Source organism: Mandrillus leucophaeus, unplaced genomic scaffold, assembly GCF_000951045.1.
Source record: "Mandrillus leucophaeus isolate KB7577 unplaced genomic scaffold, Mleu.le_1.0 Scaffold35, whole genome shotgun sequence".
NCBI lineage: Eukaryota > Metazoa > Chordata > Mammalia > Primates > Cercopithecidae > Mandrillus > Mandrillus leucophaeus.
Genome location: NW_012103698.1, coordinates 1066999 through 1089013, shown reverse-complemented (window position 1 = coordinate 1089013; position 22015 = coordinate 1066999). Strand labels below are relative to the sequence as shown.

The following is a 22015-nucleotide window of genomic DNA, read 5'->3' as shown; positions in this document are numbered from 1 at the left end:
CCCAGGAGGCAGAGGTTACAGTAAGCCGAGATTGTGCCACTGCACTCCAGCCTGGGCGACAGAGCAAGACTCCATCTCCAAAAAAAAAAAAAAAAATTCGCCAGGCATGGTGGCATGCGCCTGTAATCCCAGCTACTCAGGAGGCTGAGGCAGGAGAATCACTTGAGCCCAGGAGACAGAGGTTGCAGTGCACCCAGATCGTGCCACCACACTCCAGCCTGGGCAACAGAGCAAGACTCTTGTCTTCGAAAAAAAAAGGTGTTTCTGAATTAGAAGAGTCTTCTTGAATCTGAAAATGTCTATGGTGATTATTCCTATGGGAATGTCACTAAGTATGCAGAAAAGAGTAACATAGCCAGCCTGACTTATCCTTTGAAAGGCCTGATGATAAAGTTCGTCCTTGGCTGTTGCATCTGGGAACTTAGATATCAGGTGTCTTGGTCTGTTCTGCTGTCATAACAGAATTACACAAACTACTTTATAATGAATAGAAGTTTATTTGGTTGATGGGTGTGGAGGCTAGGCAGTCCAAGAACATGGCGCCAGCATGTAGCGAGGGTCTTGCCATGGCAGAAGGCGTCACATGGCAAGTGAGCATGAGAAAGATATATAGGTCTAAACTTAGCCTTTTATCATGAGCCCACTCCGGAGATAGCAGCACTAATTCACTAATGAGAGCAAAGCCTTCCTTACCTAATCACTTGTTAAAGGTCTCATAACACTTTTACAATGTCAATTAAACTTCCAACACTTGAACTTGGGGGACATATTTAAACCTTAACAGGAGGGCTGCACTCACTGAAAAGAGTGGTTCATGGTAACTAACCTGTTTGTACAATGTGGTGTGTGCTGAACACCTGCTTTCTTCCTGGGAGTCTAGAATTTTGGTACATGGTAGGTAGAAGGTACCTACGTGACCAGCCCCCAGTAAAAACCCCGGGCACTGTATCTCTAACAAGCTTCCCTGGTAAACAACATTTCTCACATGTTGTCACAATTCAGTTGCTGGTGGAATGAAACAACACATATGTGTGACTCCACTGTTAGGGGACTCTGGGAACTTATACCTGGTTTCCCCAAGACTTTGCCTCTGTACCTCTTCTCTTTGCTGTTTTGCTTCATATGCTTTTGCTGTAATAAATCATGCCTGTGTGATGATATGCTGAGTCTTGTGAATTCTAGCAAATCATGGAACCTGGAGGTAGTCTTGGAGACCCTGGCACACAAAGCAGTTCCTGAGTGTTCACTGGCAGCTGTAGAAAGAGGCAAAGAAGAAACAGCAAAGAAAAGGGCACATTGTGGTATAACTTTGGAGGTTTACCTTGCAAAATGCTCAGATATTTTACCTATCTGAGGTTATTGTGCATATAATAGAGAGTGATATACTAACAACTGCCTCAGGATATACTCTTTTTAATCAGTATTGTAACTACCCTTGGCTTATTTTACTTTTAGACTTGGGGTTCTGTTTTGCAATAAGACATGTACATCAGTTTTGTTTTTTGTTTTTTTCTTTTCTTTTCGAAGACAGGATCTCACTGTCACCCAGGTTGCTGAGAGTGCTGAGAGTGTGGTATGGCCTGATCTTGGCTCACTGCAGCCTTGACCTTTCAGGCTCAAGTGATCCTCCCACCTCAGCCTCCCAAGTAGTTGGGACTATAGGCACGTGCCACCATGCCTGGCTAATTTTTGTATTTTCTGTAGAGACGGGGTTTTGCCATGTTGTCGAGGCTGGTCTCGAACTACTGGGTTCAAACGATCCTCCCACCTCAGCCTCCCAAAGTGCTGGGAGTACAGGTGTTAGCCACCGTGCCTGGCCTCATTGCACTCCTTAACACAAGAAGACTTCAACAATGATGAGTAAAATAGTTGTTTATAAGGAAGCAGGATCATTACCAAAATAAATCCGGCTAATACAACAGGAATCGTGTTTTAAAGCCTACTTCGCTAATTTTTACTAGTAGGATAGGAGTGGTAATATCTCAAACATTACATAGGCATAGCCTTTAGTTGAATTTCATCAAAAATCTCTTCATACCCCACGTTGGTTTCAAAACATACTATGCTTTTTCTTGATGTTATTTCCTATATTCATTTTTGTGTGTGTGTGTATGTCACAAATATTGATATGCCTGGTTGTTTATTTTTGTTTTCTATTATGCCTTTTTCAAAATATAAAAATAAACCTGTAATTTCTAACTAAAATTTTGTAGTCCTAGTCTGAATTTAAAGTGATAGAAAGGACTGATGTACTCTTTAGCTTATACAGTATAGGCATACAGGCTATCAGAATCAAAAGAGCTGGAGGTAAGTTAAGCCTGAGGTCTACTTTAAAGGGAAAAGCTAATTTAATACTCTTCCAGAGTCAATCAGTGCTGATTAATTTTTCTTTAATTATTCAACTTTTAGATGTGTGGATACTAAAAACAAAAAATCAGCTCTGCATGCCTTTTTTTTTTTTTTTTTTTGAGATTGTCTTGCTCTCACCCAGGCCAGAGTGCAGTGGCACAATCACAGCTCTCAACCTCCTGGGCTCAATGGATCCTCCCACCTCAGCCTCCCAAGTAGCTGGGACTACAACTGCGCCCCACCAGACCCAGCTAATTTTTAAATTTTTTTGTAGAGATGAGGTCTTGTCATGTTGCCCAGGCTGGTCTTGAACTCCTGGGTTCAAGCAATCTTGGCCTCCCAAAGTGCTGGGATTACAGGTGTGAGCCCCTTGCACCTAGCCTGAATGTCTGTGTTTTCTACTTACACTAGAAGAGGTGTGTGATATTTGCAAATTTATTACCAGCATAGTAGTGATACCAGTTTGTGAAGACCATTCTGGAGTAATTGAGATGCTGCCTGGTTTTCCTAGCATTTTTCTTATTTTCTTTCTTTCTCTATGTGACTCTACCAGTCTGACCCCTGATTTATCCTCTGAAACCCTCAGTGAAGTCAGGAACATAGTCTGAGGATTTCTTGACATGCAAAATCTATAACAGAGTTGAGATTTTAATAAGACTGTAATTAGTGTATTGTGGGATTTCTTCACATATCTATAAAACACATGAATTTACATAAAAGGTTTATCCCACAATTTGGGGAATCCACTAATTGAGTTTACTGAAAAATTATGCATTAGACCCTTGAACAACATAAGTTTGAAGTGCACAGGTATATGCAATTTTTTATTTTATTTATTTTTTTTGAGATAAGACTCTCATTGTCACCAGGCTAGAGTGCAGTGGTGTGATCTCAGCTCACTGCAACCTCTGCCTCCTGGGTTCAAGCAATTCTTCTGCCTCAGCCTCCCGAGTAGCTGGGATTATAGGTGCACACCATCATGTCTGGCTAATTTTTGTATTTTTAGTAGAGACAGGATTTCACCATATTGGCCAGGATGGTCTTGATCTCTTGACCTCGTGATCCACGCACCTCGGCCTCCCAAAGTGCTGGGGTTACAGGAGTGAGCCACTGTGTAGGGCCACAATTTTTTTTTTTTCAATAAATGTATTGGAAATTTGTTTGGAGCTTTGTGACAACTTGAAAAATTCACAGGCCAGGCATAGTGGCTCATGCCTGTAATCCCAGCACCTTGGGAGGCCAAGGCAGGCGGGTAATCACCTTAGGTTGGGAGTTCGAGACCAGCCTGACCAACATGGAGAAACCCCGTCTCTAGGAAAATTACAAAATTAGCCAGGAATGGTGGCACATGCCTGTAATCCCAGCTACTTGGGAGGCTGAGGCAGGAGAATTGCTCGAACCCAGGAGGTGGAGGTTGCAATGAGCTGAGGTGGTGCCATTGCACTCCAGCCTGGGCAACAAGAGCAAAACTCTGTCTCAAAAACAAACAAAAAAAAAGTTCGTAGATGAACTGTATGGCCTACAGATATCTTGAATGCAAAAGATATATGTAGATACTGGTCTATCATTTACTACTCCAAAATACACAAATCTATTAAAAGTTAAATTTTATGAAAACATAGACTGTACATGCAAGCAAATTTAAAATGCAATATTAAATTATAACTCCATAGCTGGCACTGTCTGGCCACAGCCCCGCGCTCTTCGCTGTCGCTCACCATCTTGCACAGAGTGGCCCCGGTTCTGGGGTTTGGTGCCAGAATTAAACAACCATCATGTCGAGCAAAAAGGCATAGACCAAGACCACCAAGAAGCGCCCTCAGTGCGCGACATCCAGTGTGTTTACCGTGTTTGACCAGTCACAGATTCAGGAGTTCAAAGAGGCCTTCACAACTGATCAGAACAGAGATGGTTTCATCAACAAGGAAGATTTGCATGATATATTAGATTACTTCTCTAGGGAAGAATCCCACTGATGCATACCTTGATGCCATGATGAATGAGGCACCAGGGCCCATTAATTTCACCATGTTCCTCACCATGTTTGGTGAGAAGTTAAATGGCACAGATCCTGAAGATGTCATCAGAAATGCTTTTGCTTGCTTTGATGAAGAACAGGCACCATTCAGGAAGATTACCTGAGAGAGCTGCTGATAACCATGGGGGATCAGTTTACAGATGAGGAGGTGGATGAGCTGTACAGAGAAGCACCTATTGACAAAAAGGGGAATTTCAATTACATTGAGTTCACAAGCATCCTTGCTTGTGAAGAAACATGGAGTAAAAGACAAAGATGACCGAAAAGAACTTTAGCTAAAACCTTCCAATTACATTGTCTTACTCTGTTTTATTTCTCACACACTTCCCCCACCTTCATAGAACCTGTTGCATGCAACTTAGTTTCACACCTTTGCCTCTTTTTTTTTTTTTAATGTATTTATTCCAGACCTTTCTGCCACTTAGCACCTGTATAATCAGACTGGAAATGGGGATGAGGGCATAAATTGTATTGAAAAAGAGATCGCCAATAAAAAAAATGCCCCCCCACCAAAAACATAACTCTATAAACTAGTACGTACTGTACTACTGCAATTTTGTAACTGCCTCCTGTTTTAGTGAGTCAAGTGTTGCCAGTATCTGCTTAAAACTCTGTGATGCTAATCATCAGAGCAGTTCCTCTCTTCAGTAAACTGTGTATTACAATAAAACGTGATCTCTTGAGGTTCTTGAGTGTTTTCACCATATTCAGTGCAATACCATAAGCCTTGAATAACATCAGGGGACCAGTACAAAGTGCCACTAGTGATGCTGGAAGTGCTCTCAAGAAGCAGAGAAAAGTCATGACATTACAAGAAAAAGTTGAATTGCTTGTTATGTACTATAGATCTGCAGCTGTGGTTGCCTACCATTTCAAGATAAATGAATCCATTGTAAGGCCCATTGTAAAATTTTAAAAAATTGTGCAACCATGACCACAGCTACACCAGCAGGCACAAAAACCTTGCACTTTTTGTGAAATACCTTTTTTATACTTTATTTTTATTTTTTAATTTTTGTAGAGATGAGGTCTCACGATTTTGCCTAGGCTGGTCTCAAACTACTAGGCTCAAGCAATACTCCACCTTGGCCACTCAAAGTGCTGGGATTACAGGCGTGAGCCACCATGCCTGCCCCTGAAATAGCTTTTTATCTCATATTGAAAATGCAGCTTTTGGCCAGGTGCAGTGACTCACACCTGTAATCCCAGCATTTTGGGAGTGGGCAGATCACCTGAGGTCAGGAGTTTGAGACCAGCCTGGCCAATATGGTGAAACCCTGTCTCTACTGAAAATACAAAAATTAGCCGGGCGTGGTGGTGCACACCTGTAATCCCAGCTACTCGGGAGACTGAGGCAGAAGAATCGCTTGAACCCAGGAGGCAGAGGTTGCAGTGAGCTGAGATCATGCCACTGTACCCCAGCCTGGGCGACAGAGTAAGACTCTGTCTCAAAAAAACAAAACAACAACAAAAAAAACAAAATGCAGCTTTTATGCGGGTACAGGATTGCTGTAAGAAAAACACACCTGGCTAGTGCGGTGGCTCACGTCTGTAATCCCAATACTTTGGGAGGCAGAGGTGGTCGGATTGCCTTAAGTCAGGAGTTCAAGACCAGTCTGGCCAACATGGTGAAACCTCGTCTCTAATAAAAATACAAAAAATTAGCCAGGCGTTGTGGCACACGCCTGTAATCCCAGCTACTCAGGAGGCTGAGGCAGGGGATTGATTGAAGCAGGGAGTTGAAGGTTTCAGTGAGCTGAGATCGCACCACTGCACTCCAGCCTGGGCGACAGAGTGAGACTCCATCTCAAAAAAAAGAAAAAGAAAAAAGAAGAAAACATACCTGTATATTCTAATACGATTTGAGAACAAGCAAAGTCATTATATGACAACTTGAAGCAAAAGGAAGGTGAAGCATCTAAAGCTAAACAATTTTATGCCAGTAAAGGACGGTTTGATAAATTTGGAAAGGTTTGGTTTACAATATGTCAATATAACAGAAGAAGCAGCTTCTGCTGACCAAGAGGGAGCAAATGAGTGCCTAGACACCATTAAGGAAATGACTGAGAAGAAAGGGTATCTGCCTGAACAGGTTTTTGGTGCATATGCAAGTGCCCTATTCTGGAAAAACAAATGCCACAAAGGACATTTATCAGTAAGGAAGAGAAGCAAGCACCAGGATTTAAGTCAGGAAGGGAGAGACTAATATTTTGTGCAGTTGGGTTTATGATCAGCACTGCCCTCATCTATGCAGCTGCTAACCCTCAAGCCTTGAAGGGAAAAGATAAACACCAGCCACCTGTCTTTCGGTTGTACAAGAAGACCTGGACAATAATCCTTTTTCTGGATTGGTTCCCTCTCTGCTTTGTTCCCGATGTCAGGAAGTACCTTGCCAGTAAGAGACTGCCTTCTGTTATTTTATTTTATTTTTTTTAGACGGGGTTTCACTGTCGCCCACGCTGAGGTTCAGTGGCCTGATCTGGGCTCACGGCAGCCTCCACCTCCCGGGTTGAAGTGATTCTCCTGCCTCAGCCTCCCGAGTAGCTGGAATTACAGGCGCTCGACAACACACCCGGCTAATTTTTGTATTTTCAGTAGAAATGGGGTTTCACCAGGTTGGTCAGGCTGATCTCGAACTCCTGACCTCAGGTGATCTGGCCTCAGCCTCCCAAAGTGCTGGGATTACAGGTGTGAGCCACCGCACCCAGCCTGCCTCGAAAATTTAACCACAGAACTGACAGTTCAAGCGAACGCAGAAAATAAAAGTATTTAGCAAATTACAAACTTTCAGAACAAAACTTAATTGATTTACTTGACTTTACATAGCACGGACACCGGGTCAAAGAACAAAAACTATTTCAGGGTAAGCGGAGCCGGGAACAACAGACTTGGCACTGCGTCCTCGCGGCCCACTCGGCTCAGGATTGGCTGAAGCTGGGCCGGCACTGAGGGGCCTGGCGCGGCACGCGCAAGGGTGGGGGCGTCCCAGGAGGCCGTGGGTCGGAGCGAGGCGGGGCCAGCCCGGGCGTCCTCCCACCCACCGACTAGCCAAGGCTAGGCCGGCACCACGCGGCTCTGGATGCAGCGCGTGCTTGGGCGGGGGCGACCCGGGAGGCTTCGGGTGGAGCGAGGCGGAGCGAGCGCTGGCATCCTCCCGCCCACCAGGCTAAGGAATGGCCGAGTCTCGGAAGGAACCTGCCTGCTCCGGCTGCTGCCCGTGCTTGGGCGGGGGCGAGTCGGGAGACTTTAAGGAGGATTGAGGGGAGGCGGGGCCGGGAGTTCTCCCGCCCACCGGACTCAGGATTGGCCGAAGCTAGGCAGGCACCGCCCCGCTCGGGCGGCAGCTCCCGTCCGCGCGGGGGCGTCCCCAGAGGCGCGTGGGGCGGGCGGGGCTGGGTTGGGGCTGGGTCTGGGCTTAGGGCGGGGGCCTGGGATGCTGCCGAGGAGCTGACTTGCTGGACTTGGTTTGTGGCAGACGGATGGCGAACGTGCGGGTCGCCGTGCGGGTCCGGCCGCTCAGCAAGAGGTGAGTTTGGGCGGGAGGGGGCGCCTGAGGCTTCGCAGGAGCTGAGAAGAGCTGGAGGTCAGCGTCTCCCGCTCCAGAGATTCTGGCGCGCAGAAACCGGTGACAAAGTGACCCGGGGGGTCGGGGTCCGGAACCCACGGAGGCCTGTCGGGACGGGACCTCAGTCGAGCTTTCGCGTTGTATCCTGGGGATAGCGGTTCTCGGACGGCCGCGGGAGGGCTGCCCTGGGTGAGCGTCGCTGGCGTCCTGCCAGCAGGAGTTTCGAGGGACGGCGGCTCGAGGCTCGCGGCATCGGGTTGGGCCTTTGAGAAAGGCTGGGAGAGGGATGAGCATTCTCCTCTCTCTTTTGGGGGGCTTGGGTGTACCCATGAGGACTGAGGCTGAGTGTTGTGTGTTCCTGGGTGCGCATGGGTTTCTCTGCGAAGATGTGGAGAAAGCAGACTGTGAGGGCGTGAAGGGGAAATTGAGGCCCACACAGGTCGCGGTTTCTTTCTGTGTTCGACAGCTGACTTAATCCAGGACGGAACTGTTAAGCAGGGGAAGTTGTTCCAACCCCTTCCTTCTGTCAGAGCCCTCAGTGCCCGTTTCCTCGTGGCTTATTTTGATCCCGCACCTCTCATCTCAGCCCTTGAGACATCCAGTGTGCAGCCACGAACTTTTTTCTCTTTGTCACCAGATGAAGTGTTTTTTAAAGATCAAGTAGAGTTTGTTGACAGGTGGAGAGAGTGTAAAGAGCCTTCTATGTAGTAAGACCGCCAAGAGCAAAGGACTTAGACTGTGAGGGACTAACTAGAGGTTAAATTTTGATGGGGAAGGGGTGGTTGGTGTGGAGAGCAGTGAATGGTGGGAGGTAAATCTGGCAGAGTGTCCTTTGGGGGACCAGAAGGCACATGTTGGAATTATTTGGCAAGTTTAAAAATCTCTAGGACGCAAGATAGTTTGATAATTGGGCAGAAGGATTAAGAAAGGCATTGTCTCCCATAATACAATTTGGTACTAGTGAGGATTATGTTCGTCCTCATATGGAAATGATTGTCTTTGAAAAGTCTTGTAATTGATAGACTAATGAGAAGAGCAATGAAATGGAAAGAAAGAAAAAGAGAATAGGAAGAGGGCAAAAGAGGTACACTGAAGAAAGAGGGAAAGCAGATGCCTGAACTGCTGCGTTTTGATTGGTAAATGGCATGGGACACCTGGCTTCTTCATAACTGGATGTGGTAGCTCAGGGCTGGGGGATTTTTCATATGTGCAGATGCTACTCTGGAGGTAGCCTCTGGTATATTCTGTATTTGTAAAACTGTTCTTTTAGGGTTTTCAAGATAACAATATTGACCACTCCTAACAGTAACTTCTCAGTTCCTTGGACATTAGGAATTTATTTTTTTTTATTTATTTTATTTTATTTTATTTTTTTGAGGCAGAGTCTGGCTCTGTTGCCCAGGCTAGAGTACAGTGGACGATCTCAACTCACTGCAAGCTCCGCCTCCCGCATTCACGCCATTCTCCTGCCTCAGCCTCCTGAATAGCAGGGACTATAGGCGCCTGCCACCACGCCCTGCTAATTTTTTGTATTTTCAGTAGAGATGGGGTTTCACCGTGTTAGGCAGGATGGTCTCAATCTCCTGACCGCGTGATCCACCCACCTGAGGCCTCCCAAAGTGCTGAGATTACAGGTGTGAGCCACCGCGCCCAGCTGAACACTAGGAATTTATAATAGCATGAATTAGATTAAGAAAATGATGCTGAAATTGGTTTACTTGCAGCCGCAGTAGAGAATAACATATCAAACAAAACTGAAGTGAAAAAGAAAAGCACAATTTATTTACTTTAGCTCAAGTTAAGAGCCTTGAGCAGCAAATGGTAGGATGTCAAGACTGTAGATAGCCAGGTGTGAACAGATTGTAGCAGGCTGAAGATTCAGGAGCAGATACAGATAAACCCAGTGTGGCCCTAGCCAAGAGGTCCGGATCACTTCCCTCTTCTCACAGAATCCTGCAGAGATGGCAGCTATTCTTCAGAGTGTGTTATACGGTCTTCATTGAGGCTTATCTGAATGTGGGGAATCTGGTGATTATATGGTTTGTTCCAACCTTCAAATAAGTCATTGGCACACACTCCTTTGACAAAGTCATTGGATCTGATGTGCTTGGGAAGAAATCTTACAGACAATCTGGCCCAAGCTTCTATTTTTTATTTTTCCAGATGACAGAATGGGTTGGCTTAAGTTCTAAAAGCAGTTAGAGCCAAGATTTGATTCATTAGACCTACTGCTCTTTCTGAGATTACAGAAAAGTTGCACTTGTGTCTCAAGTGCACATTTATTCAGTAGGACTAGAGTTGACCCTCAATTTTTTCTTTTCTTTTTATTTTTTGGTGATGGAGTCTCACTCTGTCACCCAGGCTGGAGTGCAGTGGCACGATCTCAGCTCACTGGAACCTCCGCCTCCTGGGTTCAAGTGATTCTCCTGTCCCAGTCTCCTGAGTAACTGGGATTACAGGCGTCTGCCACCATGCCTAGCTAATTTTTGTATTTTTAGTAGAGAGAGGGTTTCACCATGTTGGCCAGGCTGGTCTCGAACTCCTGACCTCAGGTGATACACCTGCCACGGCCTCCCAGAGTGCTAAGATTACAGGCATGAGCCACCACACCCAGCCTGACCCTCAATAAAATGATACTGCCGTATAGGAAATGGTTTTGATATCCTCCCCTCTACCTCACAGTTTCCCATAATCAGAAATTCCATACCTCATTATGAAATTGCTGCCCCTTGTCTACCCTCAATTAACCATTGTGAGAACACATCTGATCTGCCAATACTGTAGGCTCTAGAAGACTATTTGCCCTTCAAAACTTACTCTTAACCCACTGTATAGATTTTTTAAAAAGTTTTTCGAAGAATATGTAAAATGAGATTTGGAGTTTAATTAAAATCAGAACAGGGATACATTAAACAAACAAAAGATACTTTTCTGATTATCAATTTTTGAGACTCAAAGCATCCCCAAAACATTGGCAATCCAGCTTATTCCTGAGAGACAGCCATCACAAAAGGTTTTCACTCTGTACTATTCACATTTTTGTAGCAGAAAACAGAACAAAGTTCTGCAGACATCCTCTCGTCTTTCTAAAATGTGTTCACAAACAGGGTCTTTTCATAGTTCAAAAGGAAAACAAACAGGTTTCTTTCATGGCCAAATGGCCTGTGACTCTCACCCTGGGATCTGATTTCTAAGAAAGTTCAGGACACCAAATCCAACCAGAAATTCCCAGGACACCAGTGGCTACTTAACTATGAGGGGATGGATGCTTTAGTCTTTCTATGAGGGGAGTCATTCTCCTGGGATTGTTGTACCTGTCAATAGTCCCAGGAGAGGTAGGTGGGAATGCAAAAGCTAAAGGGTCAGAGAAAAGAATGAGTCTTTCACGAACAACCCATAACAAGGCAGAATGGTCCAGTTTTACAAACCACCCACTATGAACTCCAAACATGCACACCCAAAACTGGAGGGGAAAGGAAAGAGCTCCTGAGAGATGAGGAGAAACAAAAGATGGTGACATAGAACAGCAGACTCGCCTATGAACATTTCTCACCTTCCTAACACTGGAAGATGTTTAATTAGAAAGTTGCTGTTCAAAATGGTACTGAAAACATATTTAAAAATAGGTCTGTAGTCATCTTAAAAATAAAAGGTCACTTCTCAGATAAGAGGAGTGACAGATATTCTCAGATGCTAACACTTGAGGTATCTTTGATGTAAATTTGAAAAATGGCCAGGTAGAGAAAAAGGAAGGAAAGGAAGGAGAGAGGGAGGTAGGGAGGGAAATTCAGAGTCTGATAGGAAAGGCAAGAAAACTGGGAGGAACACATTTTTTAAGCCCATGCTTATCTATCTCAGCAGCCAAACAAAGCAGATCCACAAAGGGAAAAAAATGCAGTTATTTTCTAAGAACATTCTGAAAATCGACTTCAAACTCAAAACATAAGGAACTGCAATCTGAGAACAGCTATCACAATGCTAACTGGACTTAAAAATGACTACTGAGACTGGGTACTCAAATGGGTCAATGCTCTTCAGAGGTCATTCTTAGGCATTATCTGACACGATACTATGATCAGGCCTTACCCACCAAGTGGAGGCCAAAGTGCCTCTATTACTTGCTATGGACCTGCTCTAGGAGCCGACAAAATCACTTGGCTTTCTTGAAGTACAAGAGGACTCTGCCAGCAACAAGATGCAGGCAGGGAGGAATGGCAGAAGAAGAGCAAGACTGGTTACCAAGGGCTCTCTTCTGATGTACAGAGTTAAAAATGACTGCACAAATGTGCTAAGTAAAAGAATGGGAAGATGAACTGTAATACCAAAGACAGAAGACATTCCTCCCAGAGGAAAGAAGGGAAGTGGACCTCAAAACAGTGTCCCAGGGTAATGCTACCAGAGTTGCACAAACTGTGCTCTGTCCCAAGGGACAAATACCTGAAGGTAAAAAGGAAAAGCAGCTCTCTCCTTATCATTTCCCCCTGCTGGTTTTAAAGACCCAAGTCCAGAATCTTGCAGCACTGAACCATAGGTGGGATACAGGGAGGAGAGGCAGAGGGTAGGGAATATGAATGGTGTTAGGCCCCCCAAGCCTCTGTATCCTTTCCCCAGACTTCCCCATTTCTTCCCAAGCACAACAAGAAGAAGCCAGGCAGTTGTAGGTTGATATTGGGTTTGGGACAAAATTGCGGGGTATGAGGGTGACTCAATAAAGGAGAGCCTAGGAGGCCGGGCACGGTGGCTCACGCCTGTAATCCCAGCACTTTGGGAGGCCGAGGCAGGCGGATCACAAGGTCAGGAGTTCGAGACCAGCCTGGCCAATATGGTGAAACCCTGTCTTTACTAGAAATACAAAAAGTTAGCCCAGTGTGGTGGCACACACCTGTAGTCCCAGCTACTCGGAAGGCTGAGGCAGGAGAATCGCTTGAACCTGGGGAGGCGGAGGTTGCAGTGAGCCGAGATCATGCCACTGCACTCCAGCCTGGGAGACAGGGCAAGACTTCGTCTAAAAAAAAAAAAAAAAAGAAAACTAGGAAAGCCAGAGTTTAACTGTTTTCCTCTAAGGGATGCTTAGCTCTACAGAAAATACACCAAGGGCCTTCAATCTAACTTGTTTAACTGGGAAGGGGAACAGGAGACAGGGAGAAGAAATGGTCAGATGAAGCTTATCTTCCTATCATCATTTGGCACCCAGAGGAGGAGTGGGAGGTGGAGAATGTAATGGGGACTGCTGGTATTGCCTCTTCGGTCTTTTCACTGTTGATCCTATTGGCCAAATCAGGTGCATTCAGGTGTCCCTGTTGCTGCTTTTCTTCTAATCCTTGCAGGAGAGTCAGATGTCCATCTCCAACTGGCACCACCCCCAACTGCATGTTTCTTGTCAGGGTTGTTCAAATTACTGACTTCTACTTTGGAGCCTTCACTTAAGGTGCCAGGGCTAGTGACTCCTGGGATATTGGGCAGATGGCAGGGTGGGGTCCTAGCCATGGGAGAACTGCGAAGATCCAACAGAAACTTTCTATCATAAATGATTCGAGTTCCTCCTGGTGTGGTGGAGAAGAGCGTCCCCTCGGGCGCCGTGCAGTGGTCATGAGGTAGCTGCGCGGCGTAGCTGATGACCACGGTGTGGGTGGGGAAGGCGCGGCTCTGGCTGGGCGGATGGCCGCTGCCGGCGGAGGAGGACATGGCTGTGGGCGCGGGCTCTGGGCTTTGTGTGGCGGGTAGGCGGCGGCGCCGGGCCGGTCTGCTCCGGCCCCTCGGGCGGGCGGAAAAGCGTGCTCTGCGCTCTCCTCGCTCGCTTCCTCTGGTTCCCTCGTCCCGCTACACCCCTGCCTCTGGATCTTCCAGCCTCAGCAGCGGCGGCGACGACGATGACAGGAAGCCTATATAACTTTTTTTGTTTTTGTTTAAGTCTGTAAATAGGGATAACTACTTCAATGATTTTTATGAACATTTGATAAAACAATACAACAATTTTTATTGCTCAGACCCCTGGGCTTGGCTGTCTGGTTTTTTAAAGTTTTACAAGGGGTCAGGCACTGTTTCTTACGCCTGTAATCCCAGCACTTTCGGAGACTGAGGCAGGAGAATCGCCTGAACCCAGAAGTTCAATACCAATCTCTGTCAACAAAAAATAAAAATTAGCTGGGCATGGTGGCACGTGCTTGTAATCCTGGCTACTTGGGAAGTTGAGGTGGAAGAAATGCTTATGCCCAGGAGATTGAGGCTGCAGTGAGCTATGATTGCACCACTGCACTCCAGCCTGGGCAACAGAGTGAGATCCTGTCTCTAAATAAATCAGTAAATAAAATTAAATCTAAAGACCCCGGTCTCACTGTGCTTCTCCTACCCCTAGTTCTCTAGGTCACAGCCTGGGAAGCCTGAGGAAGGATAAAAAATAAGACTGAAGGTATTGTCTCAACTTTCAGGTTCTAGGCTAGGAGTAATTTAATTGATAACTTTCATTGTAGTGGAGGATGTACTAATTAATTTAATTCTCATCTGTTAACATTTTGGTCATGAGTACTTTAGCTGTGACTTTTTATATTATGAAAAAAGATAGGCATCAGGTGTGTGGGTCATCTGGATTAAGCCCATTAAAGTGAGTGTAGAGATTGTTTAGTTGTTAGCAGTATTACCAGATAACTGCAACATAGGAAGATTCTTGAGGATCTTGGCCCTCCTTCTAATTTAAGAAGATATAAGGAAAGAATTTGAGAAATATATTCTCAGGGTCTCAGCAGAGAGGATTCCAATATTTTTTTTTTTTTTTGGTCAATATCCATGCTCAAAATGCTACGGAAAATGAGAGATGATGCTGTGTTATATGCTGGGCCAAGGATGCTCTCTGGAGTTTCTTTTGAGAGATGAGATCTTGCTCTGTCACTCAGGCTGGGGTGCAGTATCGTGATCATAGCTTGCTGCACCCTTGAACTCCTGGGCTCAAGCAATCCTCCTGCCTCTCAGTCTTGCAAGTAGTTGGGATTATATGTGCAAGCCACTGCTCCCTGCACTCTCTAGGGTTTCTAAGCCTGACTTTAAGGTATAATTCAGAGCCTAGGCTTCGTGGTCAGACAAATATGAGTTTAAATCCTAGCTCTGCCACTGATAGCTGTGTGACCTTGGACAAGTTACATAATTTCTCTCAGCTTTAGTCCTCTGCCTGTAAAAATGATATGTTAGCAAACTATGTCAGGAGGGTATGTAGGGGGATAGCATAAGATGAAGAACAATATGTAGTGCACCTAATACAGTGCCTCACACCTAGAAGGTACTAAATGTGAATGTGAGCTGTTCCAGAGCCAAATTGTAAAGATCCAGGGAAGCCTGCCAGCTAGGGGATTGCTTGACGCAACACTTACAGCCATTTATGGAGACAGACACTTCTCTTAAGGGTACAGCAGTAGGGAAATATTTTGTCCCACTAGCACTGGTTTCAGCTTCTTTTTTCTTGATTAAAAAAAAAAAGCAACATTTCTTCTGAGTTTGGGTCTTGTTTCTAGGGAGACCAAAGAAGGGGGAAGAATTATTGTGGAAGTTGATGGCAAAGTGGCGAAAATCAGGAATTTAAAGGTAAGCCTGAAATTGTTTTTCATTTTCTTTCCACTGAGGAGCTAATATTGCTACAGGGGCTTCCAGGCTGAAGGTGTATATGTGAATGTGTTGAGAGTTGGGGAGGGAAGGGTATATAAGGGGAATAGTAGGAAGAGCTTGTGCCAATCATAAAGCAAATTAAGAAATCAAGAAGGTGGCCGGGCGCAGTGGCTCACGCCTGTAATCCCAGAACTTTGGGAGGCCGAGGCGGGCGGATCACGAGGTCAGGAGATCGAGACCATCCTGGCTAACATGGAGAAACCCCGTCTCTACTAAAAATACAAAAAATTAGCCGGGCGTGGTGGTGCACGCCTGTAGTCCCAGCTACTCGGGAGGCTGAGACAGGAGAATGGCGTGAACCCGGGAGGCGGAGCTCGCAGTGAGCTGAGATCACGCCACTGAACTCCAGCCTGGGTGACAGAGCGAGACTGTGTCTCAAAATAACCAAATAAAAATAAAATAAATAAATAAAATCAAGAAGGAAGTGCAGGGCATTTGGCTGCTGCAGCCTAAGTTTTATCAAATAGGGTGCAACTGTTTGGGAAATTAGTTGGTAGATGTTTTGAAAGTAAACTCGGGATGTTTTGGGGGCAATAGTTAAATCATGCTGCAGGCAATCCATATGCTGTTTAACTCACCTGACCAGTTAAACTTTGTGCTAATCTTTTCAGTTGATACCACTTTATCTAGAGACATTATTAGGGATTTTAGTATGCACCTGGTAATGCAGGGTTTATTTTAGCTATACTGAGATCCAAGCAACATCTTTCAGATCCCAGAAGGAAGTCAGTCACTAACCTGGGTTTTGTTACAAATTCTCTTTCACAGATCTGACTGAACTTTGAGTCATGACTGGACAGACACTTGAAACTTCCTTCCATACCCCTCAGTCTCCCTTAGGGCTAATTTTCTCCGTCCTGTTCCTCCATTTACTAGGCAAACAGAAGATGGAGAGGTTTCTTTCTTTCTGGGCCTTGAGGAGTGGAGAGAGACTGGGGAAGTTGACCATGTGACTATTGCTATAGTCAGCTTGCAGGTGGCACTCAGCATTCGTGAGAGCTGAGGAAACTGGCAAAAGTGAGAGTTATTTGGACCCCAGTCTTCACAGTCATGCCTGCCCTCTTGTTACTCCTGTGATGTGATCTGTTTCCTCTTGTCAGTAGTTCTCTGCTAAAAAACAATGGGGACCTACCAGACTTTCAACAGGGCTCCCCAGGGACAAAGGACCTTTTATTCTTTGCTGTCTCTTATTTATATCTCTGTTGCCTAATCACTTCAGCTGCTTTGTTCTAAGATCTTATGTTTTTGTTTCTAAGAATCAGTCAAACTTTAATCTGCCTTCTGCACACCTCCCTGGCTGCTTACTTCCCTGAGGTCAGTTATCCATGTAGAATCTCTTAATCATTCTGGCAGCCTCATTCTTCTGTCATTTGTGATGGCTGGTGTCAGGGTTGTGTTTCCCCATCCAGAGTGTATAAAATAAGGCATTTTTGTGAATAACGCCATTCTCTCCAGTACCTGGAGGTCAGTGCAAGGCCAAACTCTGGCTCTACTCTCATCTACCTTGAGCAGCTAGATTGCTTCTGGCTCTTCTGTCCAATGTGGTGTCTAATTGAAGGTTGAATATTCCAGGAATCTCAGTGAAAGCCCCAGGTTGATGGAGCCCGTCAGGCACCATGGCCACACTACTCACACACTCCAGGATCCTCTGCAGAAATACTTAGAAAAGAATATAGGTTGAGCATCTTAATTTGGAAATTTGAAATCTGAAATCCTTCAAAATCTGAAGCTTTTTGAATGCTGACATGACGCCACGAGTGGAAAGTTTCACAGCTGGTTTCATGTGGTGGGTTGCAGCCAAAACTGTTTTATGCACAAAATTATTTTATGCACAAAACTGTTTTATGCACAAAAATGTATAAATTTATCTTCAAGCTATGTTTATAAAGTGTATATGAAACATAAAAGGATTTCATGTTTAGACTTGGATTCATCCCCCAGATATCTCATTATGTATATATAAATATTCAGAAATCCAAAAAACTCTGAAATCCAAAAAAATCCAAAACGCTTCTGGTCCCGAGCATTTCAAAGAAGGGACATTCAACCTGTAGTGATAAGAAGATGCCCAGAGCGGGAGAGGCTTTCTCTCCCAAGCTTTACCATGTCTCATATAGTTGGTTCTTATGTAGGCAGATATATGATAGGATGACAGACAAATTTAGTTCTCTGTGTTTTATTTGTATCTAATAAGATGGAGACAAAGTTTACCTTTTCTTTTTCAGGAAGATAATATAAACAGTCTTATGACCAGTCCAAGTCTCTCTAGCTATGGTAGAGGGTGATCAAGTGCCACTGGCCAAATTCTAATATTATGATAGAAAGACACTGGATCCTATGTTTGATTTTAGGTGGACAGTCGACCAGATGGCTTTGGGGACTCCCGGGAGAAGGTTATGGCATTTGGCTTTGATTACTGCTACTGGTCAGTCAACCCACAGGATCCCCAGTATGCATCTCAAGATGTGGTAATATCATTTATCATTTTTCTTTCACTCTCTTCAGTTCTTTTTTTGTGTATAATGTTTAAGATGTTTATTATAAAGATACTTCTCAAGGTTATTATAGCACAGTTGTACAGATTGGAAGTACTCTAATTGGTACTTTAAGAAAATGTCAAAATAACCAACAAATTTTCAAAAGGAAGAAACTTCAATACATCAAGAAACCAGTGGCCTTTTCAAGGAATCATTTTCATGGTAACATTAACAAAAGAAGCTTATTTCAAATGTAATCTTATTGTGTATTCCTCATTTCTTCATAACTGGATATTCATTGGGAAATTTACATGAAATCTGAGTCCTGGCTATTTCTTATGATACTTTGGTCTGAAACTAATGATGTTTTGGTCTGAGAAATGGTAGTGAGAGTTATCACTTCCAGAAAGAACAAAGAAGGTGGGAAAAGACTGCTTGCCCAGGACATCTAAGTTGGTTAGTGTCCATTTAAGTTTGAGCCTCCTCATGATTCAGGGGGCTATAAGTTAGTTCAGGTAGTGTCCTGCTCCTATGATAGGTGAACGGCCGTGTATTATGTGCAGCACAAGGGAATTATAGAGGCTAGTATCTTCTTTGAACCTTAAGCTTGTACTTGTCCTCCTAGGCAGAGTGGGAAAGGGCTAGACAGCTAGTAAGCCAGCCTGCAAGGTAGGTAGGAGGCAGGTGAATCTATCGATCTGCTGTTTGAGCAGCCAAGGCTTTGCCAGCTGAGCCTGTTGGTCACCTGTCATGTGTCCTGTGGTTCTGCTTAGCTCTCTTTCAAGTTTCCAGGGCAGCAGCAGGTCTGGCCAGTGGGTCTACAGGACCTCTCTGTTTCTCTGAAGCAGCAGTGTTGCTTGGGTTTGAGCACTGTTAAAAGCCATGTACCCAGTCCACATCACGGCCAGTAAGCCTTGCCGCATTCGCCTCGGTGGCCACAGACGGTAGCCCTTGCCCCAGCAGCTATCAGGGTGCTTTGCAAAAGTCCAAACCTAAAATTGGGAAAGCCATTTACTTGGCTTTTCATGGTTCATTATCATCATATCACATATGAAAGAAAAGACTATGGGAATATATCCTTGGGAAATACTATTGGAAATATAAATATTTTGGGGGAACCTGGATTATCATTGCCTAGGATTCTATGTAACTTGAATAAAAAGCCAAAGTATGTTTTCTGACAAGTATTTCAGTCTTTTGTAAAACTTTTATTTGGGGGCGGTGGGTGGGGGAGATGATCTTGCTCTGTTGCCCAGGCTGGAATGCAGCATAATCTCAGCTCACTTCAGCCTCTGCCTTCTGGGCTGAAAGTGATCTTCCCACCACAGCCTCCTCAGTAGCTGGGACTACAGGTGTGTGCCCCTATGCCCAGCTAATTTTTGTATTTTTTGTAGAGACAGGTTTTCATCATGTTGCCCAGGCTGGTCTTGAACTCCTTGGCTCAAGCAATTATCCCACCTCAGCCTCCCAAAGTGCTGGAATTATAGGCATGAGTCACTGCACCCAGCTATAAAGCTTTTAATAATTATGTCAAAGGAACAACATTATCAAGTCCGAGTGACTCAGAGGAGATAGGACTGATTTTTTGCTGTTGTAGACTTCTGAAGATGATTGAATATTTCTAAATCACTGTTTTAGATATTTCTAAATTTAAGTATTTCTAAATTACTCCATTCTTCCCTTCTGAAAGGAACACACAGAAATACGACCCTAGACCACTGTGGGATTTGCTGTCACAGTGGGCCTCTTCTGTTATATAAGCATCTCACCTTTGTAGTCCTAATGTGTTTGCTGTTAATGCTCAGTAGAAAAGGGCAGTGTGGACATTACCTGCCCTCCACTGAGTCTTCTCTGTCCTTTTGAATACGAGGACAGGGGCAGGTCTAGGCTTGTCTTGTGGCCCTTGATTTATTTATTTATTTTTATTTTTTTATTATTTTTTTAGGCGGGGGTTGGAGTTTTGCTCTTGTTGCCCAGCCTGGGGTGCAATGGCACCATCTCAGCTCACTGCAACTTCTGCCTTCTGGGTTCAAGTGATTCTCCTGCCTCAGCCTCCCAAGTAGCTGGGATTACAGGCATGCGCCACCGTGCCTGGCTAATTTTGTATTTTTAGTAGAGACGAGGTTTCTCCATGTTGGTCAGGCTGGTCTCGAACTCCTGACCTCAGGTGATCCACCCACCTCAGCTTCCCAAAGTGCTAGGATTACAGGCATGAGTCACCACGCCAGGCCAGCCCTTGATTTTATATCTCAGCACTCAAGTGTGTATGAGGCATCTGGTTACTAGTGTTTGTAACCATTCCCTTGAGCTCCTCCAAGAAGAACCAGCAAAGTAACTGACTTTCAGTAAGAAAGATGGGACTCCTATAACAGTCCACAGTTGTGGCTAGATTTGTGGCATAGACAGTGGCCTTTCCGTTAGCAGAGAGTATGAGCATTCTGATAGCTGTTTGAGACCTCCCTGGCCATGGCATATGTGTGGCTGTTCTGTATGTAAGAATAATTAACTATTTTGTATAACATTTGATAAATCAGTCATCTTGGAAGGGGTGTGTGAATGTGTTAAAATTTTATATGTTTGTGTGTGTGTGTATATGTGTATTAGTATCAATAAGCTTGAGTATCAGTTTGGTTGTGAGGCCCGTATTTTACATTTACGTGCCTTAACTGTATAAAAATCTAGTGAAAGCCCAAAAGGCCATAGAGGAGGGAGATTCATAAATGTGATTTTTCTTTTGCCTGATTTGAAATTTAGTGGGAAGATCAAATGAGATCCAGACAGGAAGCCTGTGCAGAGAGATAAAACCAGTGTCTCCTGAGGTTTCTTCTGGCTTGTTTATTAATTGTCTGAGTCCCTCATCAGTCCTAAGAGGAGTTAGGATAGGAAAGAGAAGGAAGGGAACCTCTGTCACAAGCTGGAGTGGAGCCAGAGGTCCTGGAATGGTGGCAGGACTCATATCTACATGATACAATCAGAGGGGCTCTTTGCTTTAACACAGAAATTGGAGCCCAGATTTAACCCTAATCACTATGGTTCTGAGGCCACCATGGGTAGGAAAGGTGGAATCCATACAATCTTAGGATTTGGGGTAGAAAAGAATTTGGATGTAATCCAGTTTATCCTCTCCACAGCATTTTTTTTGGGAGGGGCGTGGGGAATAGAGTCTTAGTCACCCAGGCTAGAGTGCAGTGGCACAATCTTGGCTCACTGCAACCTCTGCCTCCTGGGTTCAAGTGATTCTTGTGCCTCAGCCTCCCGAGTAGCTGGGACTACAAGCGTGCACCACCACGCCACGCCCAACTGATTTTTGTATTTTTAGTAGAGATGGGGTTTCACCATATTGGCCAGGCTGGTCTCGAACTTCTGACTTCAAGTGGTCCACCTCGGCCTCCCAAAGTGCTGGGATTACAGGTGTGAGCCACCACATCCAGCTCTCCACAGCATTAGTGATCAGATTTTGAGAGGAGGGGTCAGTCTGTTGAAGTATAATTTAGGTATAGTAAAACATTTACCTTTTTTTTAAACAATTATTTATTATTATTTTTAATAGAGATAGGGTCTTGCTATATTGTCCAGGCTGGTCTTGAACTCCTGGACTCAAGCAATCCTCCCGCCTTGGCCTCCTAAAATGTTGTGATTATAGGCATGAGCCACCACGCTTGGCCAAATTCACCTTTTTAGTGTACAATAACACTTTCATGTGTGTAACTGACACTATAATCAATATACAAAATAGTCTATCATCCCAGAAATTGCTTCATGCTCTTTTATAGTCTATTTCCTCAGCCCCTGGCAATTACTGATCTATTTTCTGTCCCTACAGTTTCATCAGTTCCAGAACGTCATATAAATGGAATCAAACAGTATGTAGTTGTTTGAATCTGGCTTCTTTCACTTTGCATGATGTATTTGAGATTCTTTTTTTTTTTTTTT

The 22015-nt window shown here is 44.6% G+C and overlaps 2 protein-coding genes and 1 pseudogene across 2 annotated transcripts in view; 2 read left to right on the top strand and 1 right to left on the bottom strand.

Moving 5' to 3' along the window:
• The first annotated feature begins 4124 nt into the window (after positions 1 to 4124).
• Positions 4125 to 4662, top strand: LOC105546209 (annotated as a pseudogene).
• Positions 4663 to 7866: 3204 nt separating this feature from the next.
• The window catches only part of STARD9 (StAR-related lipid transfer (START) domain containing 9), a 154945-nt gene continuing 140796 nt past the window's right edge, over positions 7867 to 22015 (top strand). Inside the window, exons 1-3 of the mRNA XM_011989227.1 lie at positions 7867 to 7913; positions 15455 to 15524; positions 17957 to 18073. Coding sequence (XP_011844617.1) covers positions 7867 to 7913; positions 15455 to 15524; positions 17957 to 18073 — 234 coding nt within the window. The remainder of the gene's footprint in view (positions 7914 to 15454; positions 15525 to 17956; positions 18074 to 22015) is intronic.
• Positions 12973 to 13809, bottom strand: EIF4EBP2 (eukaryotic translation initiation factor 4E binding protein 2). Its single transcript, XM_011989226.1, has one exon. It carries the CDS (start codon positions 13635 to 13637, stop codon positions 13230 to 13232), a length of 408 nt encoding a protein of 135 aa, XP_011844616.1. The 5' UTR covers positions 13638 to 13809; the 3' UTR covers positions 12973 to 13229.